Source organism: Bidens hawaiensis, unplaced genomic scaffold (genome assembly GCF_021521415.1).
Source record: "Bidens hawaiensis isolate Kalapana, Puna unplaced genomic scaffold, B.hawaiensis_p1.1 tig00005944_1, whole genome shotgun sequence".
Classification (NCBI taxonomy): domain Eukaryota; kingdom Viridiplantae; phylum Streptophyta; class Magnoliopsida; order Asterales; family Asteraceae; genus Bidens; species Bidens hawaiensis.
This window is the reverse complement of record NW_027491393.1, coordinates 212556-224281: the sequence shown is the minus strand read 5'-3', so window position 1 is coordinate 224281 and position 11726 is coordinate 212556. Positions and strand designations below refer to the sequence as shown.

General features: G+C 33.1%; 1 protein-coding gene across 1 annotated transcript; it reads right to left on the bottom strand.

The window, feature by feature from the left end:
• Positions 1-285: 285 nt before the first annotated feature.
• Positions 286-1026, bottom strand: LOC143631139 (uncharacterized). The gene is made up of 2 exons (XM_077099986.1): positions 557-1026; positions 286-371 (listed from the first exon to the last, which is right to left on the bottom strand). Exons 1-2 carry the CDS (start codon positions 987-989, stop codon positions 292-294), a joined length of 513 nt encoding a protein of 170 aa, XP_076956101.1. The 5' UTR covers positions 990-1026; the 3' UTR covers positions 286-291.
• Positions 1027-11726: the final 10700 nt, after the last annotated feature.

The following is an 11726-nucleotide window of genomic DNA, read 5'->3' as shown; positions in this document are numbered from 1 at the left end:
ACTATCAATTTTCAGTTCTAGATAACTATCAATTTTCAGTTCAAGGTTTGCTTTCATTGAATGACCATAATTTACACACCATCAATTAATTTTGCCTCAGCTAGCTGTCAAAACTTGATATATAAAGCTGATATATTTAGTTAAACTCGTCGTAACTCATGCAACCGTTCTAAATTTCTTGTTCTAATACTACAATTTGCAACCCCTCATCAACAGAAACTTAACCATATATCCATCTCAAGGCCAAACCTAATTGGATTTCTTTCATGTGATGATTTATTTAACAAATATCTAGTTACATAGTCTAACTGTACAAGCTACTGCTTGTGCCCAATATTTTAGTCTTGCTTTCACATCTTCAGGGCGATCACCTGCAACAATTTGTATATATATATATACCATTAGTAAATAAGTTAATTAATCAAGGAATGATGATGACAAAAGATTAAAACTTTCTATGGTGATATATATTCAAACTAAAAATAAATCAAATAAACTCCACTAACAAGTTACACGTACAAAAACCCTAATTAAAACTCATTTAAAAAAAACTGACCAGGGCTAGAAATCTTCCAGTTAGCAATCGGAGGTGGGGAGGAGACGGCCGGTTCATCAACCACCGGCGACTTCTGATGCTCATCAAGAAACTTCTGACTCATCGAATAGCACAACTCCAAGGCCGGCAAAGTGTTGCAAAGCTCCGGGATCTCGTTGTAGCTAAACCCAAACCCCAAATCCAAACACCCTTTAAGCTCATCAAGATCCTCATCGGTTAAACTTTTAGCCTTCACAAGTTCATCAGATTCATCAGACGTCTCTACATACCCTTCAAGAAACACTCTCTTTTTCCTCGTGTTTTTGGGCCATGAATCTTGTTTCTTGAAGAACCCATGTTTTGTTTGGTCTGAGAAACCGAGGTTTGGGTGTTGGTCTTGTTGAAAGTTGGTTTCGGAAAAGATAGATCTTGTTTCATGTGAGTAGCTACCCATGATTTGGTTGGTTTCCTTGGGTTTGTTTGTTGCTTACGTGGGTAAAAGTAGTTGGATTATGTGAGGGAAAGTGTAGGGCTTTTTAAAGGAGAAAAGGTTCACTAACCACCCCTTATGTTTAATTAGTTTTAGTTTTTTACAACTAAATTTAAAGTAATTACTAGTAAAAGACAAAAAGTTTTGGTCAAGTGTTGAATCAACCAATATCGATGTATATTATAATATATATAAGCAGATTTAAAAAGTTAAACAAGATTTAAGTATTATAAAAAGATAATATGCATGCCTTTTTTACACCTAAATTGTTGAATTTTTAAAAATGTTTATCAAAGTGTTTTATTCTTTTGTAAGTAGTCATTCAAATGTTAAGAAGAAAGTTATATAGATGTGTGAGACTTGTTTTAACGTATGTAATCCAGATATTTGAGGATGAGGGAAGACGGATGCAGAAGAGATGGGAGGTGTGACATTTTTCAATTTTAGGTTATTTTATACTTGTATTTTTAATGTAAACCAGACCCGTTTTGTATCCCGAACCTTTCGATATTATCAAAATGATGAATTTTATGTTATATATTTGTTTTATAGTTTTCGGATCTAAAAAAAACACCATTTTCGGTTCTTAAAATGCCCCGAAAACGCTCAAAACGAACTCCAGGGACAAAAACTATCAAAATGGAGACTTGAAGGACCCATTTGTAGTTTGTGCTTTCTTGGGTCTATAACCAACCCATTTTCATGCAACACCCTTTATGAAAGACCCATTCAACTTACCCTATATATACACACCTATCTTCTTCATCTGTGTTTGCTCATTTCCTCATTTCTCCCTCAAATTCTTGAATTCTAAGGTTGTTCTTCATAGTTTGACTCTCAAGGTCAAACTAAGCTAATCTTTCATTCTAACTAACTTCTCGATACGTAAAGCTTGATGTTACAACATATACAACATACATATATATATATATATATATATATATATATATATATATATATATATATATATATAATGCACACTCCTTGTTTACCTTCGGTCTTTCATTTTTCCGGTCTCGGCCGGTTGAAATGGGGGCTAGTAAGGCAAGGTTACATGGAGAACTTTGTAGTCCTTGTTTATATATTTAACAAATCTAACCATATAACTTGTTATACTTGCCTAACTTTTGCATATTTTGGTTTATTGTTCATATTTGTCAAGTTCCATGGTATTGGGTATGTGGTGACTAGCCTCGGTTTCATCCCGAGTTGAGAACCGAACCAAAAACCGAACTTTCGTTTAAAAAGCTTTATTGTTAACTTTTTGAATGTAAAACTTGAGTATTATCATTTATAAGTTATTTTACAAGTTCCATGGTAATTGAGTATGTGGTAACCATCCTCCGTCTTATTCCGAGTCGAGGACCGAACCAAAAACCGAACTAAACCGAGTTCACTCGCTTAAGACACACAAGTGTGTTTTTAGCCACCAAAACTCATATTTTTCTTCAAGATTATATTTTAAAACAATTTTAGTTAATTTATAAACATACTCGGCATGTAGGCAACCAACTTGATCTTATAACAAGTTCGGACCGATAAAGTCGTATACTCGCTTAACGAACATTAAGGTTCTTCACAATAAAACTACATAATTGGTTAAGTCTATTTTGATTTTATTGAGTTTTCTCATAACATTTATTATTTTAGGAAGTTAATTTTGAGTTTGGTCAATTATCAAGTATCGAACCGACAAACCCGAACACTCATTTAAACCTAGTTTTGGTATTCTTATAACCAAAGGGTTTTACAATATTGCATTTAACCTACATTATTACTAAACATAGGTTGAGTAAAAAAAACTAATGAATAGAATACCGAGACCCGGTTTCGAGTTAACTTATTTTACAAAACTTGTTTCTTTAATTTCTCAAATATTTATATATTAAACCCTAAACTTTATTTATTTACTTTATTTGTCATGTATTTTACTTTAAACCCTTCCAAGGCTACCTACTAACACAAGAACCGTTTAATATAGGTCTTGCTCGTTAAACTGATCTCTCCGATAATGTGAGTACTTTCTCATCTCCCGTTTTCCATCTTTTATTTTGGGGGTGACATTGCATACTTATTCAAATTCAAATGATTTATACTTGAGTCTTAAACAACAACACCTATTGTATATGTTTACTTAAATAAATGTTCGATTTGGTGTTATATGCTTTACATGATTATGTGCAAATTCTTGAATGCTAAGGCGGGTAGCCTCTTGAATGCTAAGGCGGGTGGCCTCATCAAAGTATGATCATACCTTAATTCCGAGTACATATGGTATCCCCATATAGAAAGGTGTCGTCAATGTATTCTTATTGACGATTTCATTATTGTCGTCAATGTATTCTTATTGACGGTTTTATTATCTAAATTGTTGCTATTATTTATTGTTTTCATATACTAGTTGTGGATTTCATACTATATACTTATTGTCTAAAACTATGAAAATTGCTCACCAACTTTTGCGTTGACAAACTCTATTTTATGCAATGTTACAGGTTTAATGTTAGCTTGATTGGATTACTTAAAGAAACTTATCATCTTTGCTTTAGGATATTATAAAATGAAAGAACAAGTTATTTGTTTATCTATCTATTTGGCATTTTGAAGGAACAATTGTTGTGTTATTTATGATGATATGGATTTAAATGAGTTGTTTAAATATTGTCAATTTATAGTGTCGTTGTGCAAATGAACAATCATGTCGTGCCTCGAAGTTTCCGCCTTCATTGGTCGGGGTGTGACAGGAGGAAAGACAAAGATGGACATTGTAGCGTGGTGATGAAAGTCGTATGTGAAGGGAACAGGACTAATCTTTATGTTAGTGGGAAAGGAGCATTCCACGGATATTCGTACGTGGAAGATGACAAAGAACGGGGCGGTTCCTGGATAGTTTCTGAGCAACCCTTATGTGAAGGCATGTGAACAAAGGAAAATCCCTTGATTTTTTATGTTCTAAGCATTTGCAATTTGAGGGTACTATAGTTCAATATATATGAGAGACTGGTAAGGTAATGGTATGCTACTATTAAAAGAATTGGGCACGCGTGTTAAGTGATCATGAAAGTTGGTTATATGGTTTCTGATTTTCGCAAGTGAACTTAGAGATTCTTGACAACTAGATCTTTAATGAAGAGAATGTTGTATTGCGTGGCGATGTAAGAGTAGAAGTGTACAAGGGAAATAGGTAACGAAGGCGGGTGAGAAACATTTAGTTCACATCAAAACATGTCAACTAAAAAGTGGCTAAATATTATAACATATAAAGCAATCAAGAACAATAGCATAGAAGAAATTACAAGGTTTCATGCGAATTAAGAATCATCTTATAATGTAAAGTTATGTAATGAATTTTTCAAGATACAAAATATGACACGCAATTCGTTATGTTACACATGTATAGTTTGAAGTTTTAGGTAGATACTAATCTAAGGATCAAGTTATTCTACAAAGTGTGACAAAAATGAGAATGATGAGAAATATATATAGTAAAAAAAACCCTTAAAAAATAATAATAAAAAATCATAACTCAAAATTTAATAAGAAAACGAAAAAATTAAAAACATAAAAATATTTTCACCGTCTTCCTCGTTCTAAAAAAACAACGTTGAAGAAAAAAAAACCATTGTGTCTTTGTTTATCATTCCGTTTTGTGTTTATTTTCGTCATTGGTTGTGTCTTTTTCCTTGACATCGTGTCTTTTTTTCTTGATATTGTGTTATATTTTGTTCGAAATTGTGTTATATTTTGCGATCTGTTGTGTCTTTTTTTCTTGATATTGTGTTATATTACTTAACATTCTGTTATATTTTGTTCGACATTGTGTTATATTTTACGATCTATTGTGTCTTTTTTTAATTATCATTGTGTTTTTTGTTTATTTTCGTCATTGTGTTTTTTTTTTCGAAATTGTGTCTTTTCAACGTTTTCTTTATTAACAGGAATGACGGAGGAATCATTTTAATTTTTTTAATTTTTTATCTATATTTTAAGTTATGATTTTCTTATTATTATTATTTTCTTTCTGGATCTTTTTAGAGTTTTTTTTTTGTCATAAATCCTTTTCACAATTCTTATTTTTGTTTCCTGTTGTATTTTAACTTTTCCCACTTATCCAAAAGGCCTAAGACTTGAATAAGAAGTCAAAAATACATTAAACAACATGTATATTAGTTAAGTTCGATAAAATGTCAATGAGTTTAGTTTAGAAAACGCGGTTTCAAAAATTCCTTGGGGAAGAAGCATAAATAAAAGGATTTTATTAATGTACTTATGATTTTATCTAATTTTCTTATATATACTATAGTAAAAGAATAGGGATAAATGGCTATTCCAGTTTTAAAAATTTTAATTTCTATAAATTAAATGGGAAGACATGTGGGACTTAATGTAAGAAGAAAACACCAAAGTGGTGAAGCATAGAAAATATGAGGAACGACAGCTATGAGTGATGTGAGAGATCTTGAATGGCATCACTCATAATCATGAGGATCTGACCATGACACGTGTCGCTGACATGCGGCTCCAGCAGGCCCGCCCATGTTTCTATTGGTGCTCCTCACTTTTGTCCATTTATGCTCTCACGACAACACAAAAACATTTCATTTTAGTATTTTACCCTTATGCTTGATTGGTTACCAAGATAGGCGATTCATGCCAATTAAAATTTATCCATTTTATTTTAAACTGAAAAATAAGACTCGATAGGATTTAAAACCGGATAATAATCATTAATATAATATTTAATTTTACAATTTCAAACAAAACAATACTATTAACTTAATACGAGACTATTCAGTAGATATAGAGTCGACCCAACAAGGGTATGGTCCTGGACACCTGCCCCAACCGGTTGTTGTGATCCGAACATACAAACATTTAAATTTATTGCATATGTTTTACATTGAATAACGGTAAGGGATATGGTGTGGATATGAATGATGAAATGAAATTATATACAACTAGTGTTTTATCCGCTGTGTTACGACAGGGCAGATCAGGTTAGTAAAAACCCGAGCAGTGATAAACCTAAAGAGTTATATGTCTCGAGAGTTGATGCGAATTCGGACATTATCATTTATGGACCACTAGCGAAACCTGAGCGTTGAAACCCTAAAAATAAATTCGTCAAATTATCATATGGAAAAAATAAAATGTTCAAAATTTATTTGGTCCGTACCAAGCATTGGGTCTCAGACATTGAGGTGGTAACTCGACACGAGCTTGGTCGTTTCGATTAGTTTCGTCACAGTATCAAAGCGAAAAAAAAAAGAAAAAAAATATAAAAGTTGAGGTGGACCAATGGGGCGGTGTCAGTTGGTATACTCGACCGTTGGTAAAACCCCAACATTGTTGGTCCCGAGAATTGAGGCTGTGAGTCTACGCGAATTCGATCGGTTTCCGTTATATTCATTACGTTACTAGGACCAAAAAAAACAATATGGTACCGCCAAGTAGCCCAATAATTAATCCCTCATTTCCTCCCTTTCCTCTTTTAAATGAAACTCGGGAACACAATAGCGGCACCAAAGTCCTAAATTGTTATATATAATAACGATACTAGAACCAAAACAAAAAACAAAAAAATATCAAAGAACAATACGATACCATCAAGTGGCCTAAAAATTCTATCCCTCATTTCATCCTTTAAATGAAACTCGGGAACACAGTAGCGGAACCAAAGTCCTTAATTGTTATATATAATAATTTATTATTTGTTTTCATATTTATAACAACTTCAAGAAGTTGGGATAAACCTATATATATGCCTTAAATATTGAACTTTAAGCTTAAAGTTATTATATTAAAAAAGATCGAATATGTAATTGGAGACATGTTACTATTGCCAATTTGATGAATATAAACAACTTTTGGTTTCAGGTTTTTAAAAAATATAGAGTTTTCAAGAATTTCTTAAAGTTTTTTAGTTTAAACATCAGTCGTTTGCTTAAAATAATTGTTTAAATATCTAATATTTATTAGTAATACATAACAAATTTTAAATAAAATTTTACAAGATTCATAAAAACATATGCAGATATTGCTGTAATTATGCTAGATAAGGGAGAACGAATGGGCATAATGTATGACTTTCAAACTACATGGCAACATTGTCGTCACCCCATAAGGGTAGGGTGTATGACTTTATTATATAACAAATGTTTGTCACACAAAATTGATTCCTTTTATGTGGTTGAAGAATTAAATGAACTAATGATTGATTTATTATACATTATTATAACAAATAAATGTCACCGACCTTCATCATTTTTATTCATTCAAATCTTCCACCATTTTTATTCATTTAAACCATCAATGATTAATTTCTCAAACAATACCAGCATACAATTTTTTTCGAATATATCATCAAGCAAGCCGAAGAGGAGGACACGACATCATCGAGCATTCCTAAAAAATCGTTCGACGTGATCGTGAAAAAACATCATTTAGTTTAACTTTTCGTACTTTATTTTTTTGGTTTGAATTGTTGTATTTTATTTTTCTAGGTTTCAATAATGTAATATTTTTAATTTTAATTACTATTAAAATTTTAAAAACAACAAGAAGTTTGAAGGTACTTATGGGTATATGCTGTCAGTGATTTTATAATTTGTGGGTATTTGAAGGTAGAAATGAAGTGACATTTCATGATTAGCCTGCGTATGAATAGTACTTATGAGCATCCCTTCCCCACTAAGACGGTTAAGTAAACAAAATATATCATTGTATTTGTGAAAAACGAACGGCAATTTCATTAAACAAGATGTGTAGGCTTGATGGATGGAAGGAAGAAATTTTGAAGTAACCTACTTATATTATTAAAATATATCACAACAAAATTAAACGATATGGTTTTTTTTTAATAATTAATGTTATCACAAATCATGATGTTGTTTAATGACATTAAGTTAATGCACTTGTTGAAGGAAGTCTAGTCAAATGTCGGTCTTTAATGTTTCAGTTAGCATTAATTTAGAGGAAGTTGTTGTCTACCATGCATTTATATGATTCAACCAAGTGTCACCTTTTTCGTTTTAACCATAATTTAAATCACGAACGGGCCACGATCATCTCTATTTCTCGAGTACGTAACCGCGGTATGTTTGGCCCCTAGGCTTGAAAAGATACATTAGTCTGTCTCATCAGTTCTAATCCGAAAACCACCCTCGTAAAGAAACCTACTATAAATGAACCAAATGTTACCTTATTGCAAATTTGCAAATTTGCAATCCATCAACTTTCAAATATCTAAATGTCTAAATGTCTAATAACAAATTCTTATGTGACACTCTTTAGTTGTTCCCTGCACCCTCTCAAATCACTAGATTGTTTGATTTGTAATTTGAGTCTTCTCATGCGCTTAATCCAAATTTGTGGGCATGGGTCTTACTAAATCCGGATGGTTCTTAAAATGGGTTATAGCATCTCATTTATTTGTGAAACCCTTTCATAATCAAACAATAAATTTCACGGTTCATGGATCTTACCAAACCCGAATAATCCTTAAACAAGTTATAACATATAATTTGTTTGTGAAATAACACCTTAATCAACAAACAATAATTTTCACGGATCATGGGTCTCACCAAATCCGGAGTACTTAACATTTTTAATTACCGAAAAAATCAACCTCAACACACTAGCACCACCAGAACACCACCACCTCTAAACACCACCACCGCCACTTGAACGCCACGCTGACCACCATAACCTGAAAACCACCACCCTTGACACTTATACCCGCCACCTAAACGCCACCACCACCACTACCACCACTTATTTAGGTTTATGTTTTTAATCGTTTTGCTATTTTATATTTTGTAATAATTTGTTTTATTTTTTAAGGTAGTTTTGTTTTGATTTAATATATAGGGTGGAATTATAATAAGAAGTGGAATTTGTCTAAAAAGTGTAAGAAGTAATCTGGTGTGTTAGATTTAATGATATGATGGTTTAGATGGAAAGTGTTTTTTATAGGCTGTGTGTTTTATTTTAATTCTTGCTTTATAACACTTTAGAGGCATAATTGTCTAGTGTGTTATGTTATATATGGAAACATTATCAATTCTCTAATTTAAATTTAAAATACAACATCTAGAACATACAAAATATACAACAGTGTGTTTTAAATCAAAATAATCAAAATTTTACAAAAACACTAGATTTTAATACAAATTTAAAAACACAACACCAAGACACCAAGAACAAAAACACACTTTCATTAACAAAAACACACCAGTATTAAACACACAAAAACTATACATTCAAATAACAAAAGAGATTAACTAAAACACAATCATCCGAGCAACCGATCATGTCTTCAATGTTCTCCGATGATGAAACAACACCTTTCTTTAGATTTCTTGGAGTTGTCTTCGTCCGTCTTGCTACTATAGACAGCAACATTCGGAAAAAAAAAAACACAATACACTAATTCGGAACCCTAACCGTAACCGCCGGCTTCCGGCACCACCACCACCGACAAAGACACCACTGGCGCCAATCAAGTAGATGCTTTTTCTGCCGGTAACGACGTTTATTGGCCAGAGAAGAAATGCATAATGTATTGTACACACAAAAACACAATTTATCTTCCTCTTTGCAACCACCAGTCATTACACCACCGCCTCCCGTTCTGCCATCACCACCACCACCACCGGTAAAATACCCCTTGCAAAAATCGATACACCACTGCTGCCATGAGATCTTGATGAAAAAAAAAATCAGCTTGGAGCCGAGGCAAGAACCCTATACCCTTCACCTGTTTCATATTATGATCTATCAATTCGGACGATTGTTTTCCGAGAAGGTGAAGATGAGATGGTAGTTACGCTACCGGTAATCGATTTATACTAATCAATCTTCAGATTCGGTAATCGATATGTATAAATCGATTTTCAGTTCCAAGTGTGAACGTGGTATTAAAAAAGAGAGATATTGAGAGAGAGAGAGAGAGAGAGAGAGAGAGATTGAATCATTCTGACGGCAGAGAGAGTCGGAGCTGCGAAAGGATGTGTGAACGATGATGGGAATGTGGTCTGGAAGGTTGAAACTTGAATTTTGGGATGAATCTTTCCGGCGGCAGGATGATTTTGGTATGACGGGAATGTGGTTTGGAGGGTTTAGGAATTGTTATTATATTATTGAAAAACAAGATCCAAAAAAAATATAAGCCTTTTATTAATAATTAGTTACCAAATATATATAAAAAAATATGATGATCCTACCCATGTATGTTTTATTTAAAACAATGGTCTTGATCACTTCCTACACTTCTTAGGAAAGATTAACTTCTTATATAATAAGAAGTGGAATGTGTCTAATAAGTGTAAGAAGTAATCTGGTGCGTTAGATTTAATGATCTAATGGATTAGATGGAAAGTATGTTTTGTAGGTTATGTGTTTTATTTTAATACTTGCTTTATAACACTCTAGAAGCATAATTGTCTAGTGTGTTATGTTATATATGAAAACATTATTAATTTATAATTATCATTTTTTAATTTAAATTTAAAACACATCATCAAGAACATACAAGATATATAACAGTGTGTTTTAAATCAAAATAATCAAAATTTAAAAAAAAACACCAGATTTTAATACAAATTTAAAAACACTACACCAAGAACAAAAATACACTTTCGTAACAAAAACACACAAGTATTAAACACACAATATAACATCTCGGAAAAACCCATAATTATTTTGAGCTTAAGTTGTCAACTTTGAAAGTTGAAGAATTAAAAAAATTCACAAGATAAAGTAATGGGAAAAATAAGATAAGAAAAATTAAAGCATTTTTATGTTAAGTAAATAAGAAAAATCCATCCCACATGGAAACAAGAAAAGAATTGGAAGCTCTTTATATGAAAGCAAGTTTTCATAGAAATGTTTTAACATGGCTAACCACTCTCCATAGTCCTAGCGGAGGGTGCGAAGCATCCAATGCGCACGCGCACGGACTCAGACTCGGGCGATATGTGTAATGTAGCGTTTTGATGGCACACTTCGCACGCTCGCATCGCCGCGAGCCGCATAAGGGCCGCTTTAGTATTTTTGGAAAATGGAAGTATGACCAAAAGGTGGCAAGTTATCAAAGACGAGGGACTAAAAATAAACATCTGAATTCAGGAACCCATCGCGCTACGCGATGAGCCCAGGAACAAGACCATCGCGCTACGCGATGGTCTATGATGACGCAACAGACATGTGTCGCGACGGGTGACATGTGGCAGATGCTAAGGCTGAGTCAGCAGCCACACGTCATTCGTCTGACATCGCGCTACGCGATGCCCTAAGTGAAGGGACCATCGCACTACGTGTTGGTGTCCAATTTCGGCTATACAAGGAGGGGTTCACGACATTCTCAACCCACACCTCAAACACACACATTTTCACACACTTAGTCTCGGGAATCGTGCCGATCTCGTAAAACGTGCCAAGCTCTGAAGCTCTGACAGTTTAAGCTTTAGTACGCGATATAGAGTAGCAGTGCCGCTCGATCAGTCATAGGCAACTAACTCCGGATACCCGTAATAGGTAGGGGTTCTGATTAAGTTATTATTTTATTATTCTTAAAATAGCTTAGACCATAGTCAGGGGTATAGCCCGAACCTTGATTACTGATAAACATAATATAGCTTTTCATAAGCAAATGATATAGTTAAATATACTTTTCATTCACACAGGTTATAGTTAAAGTAA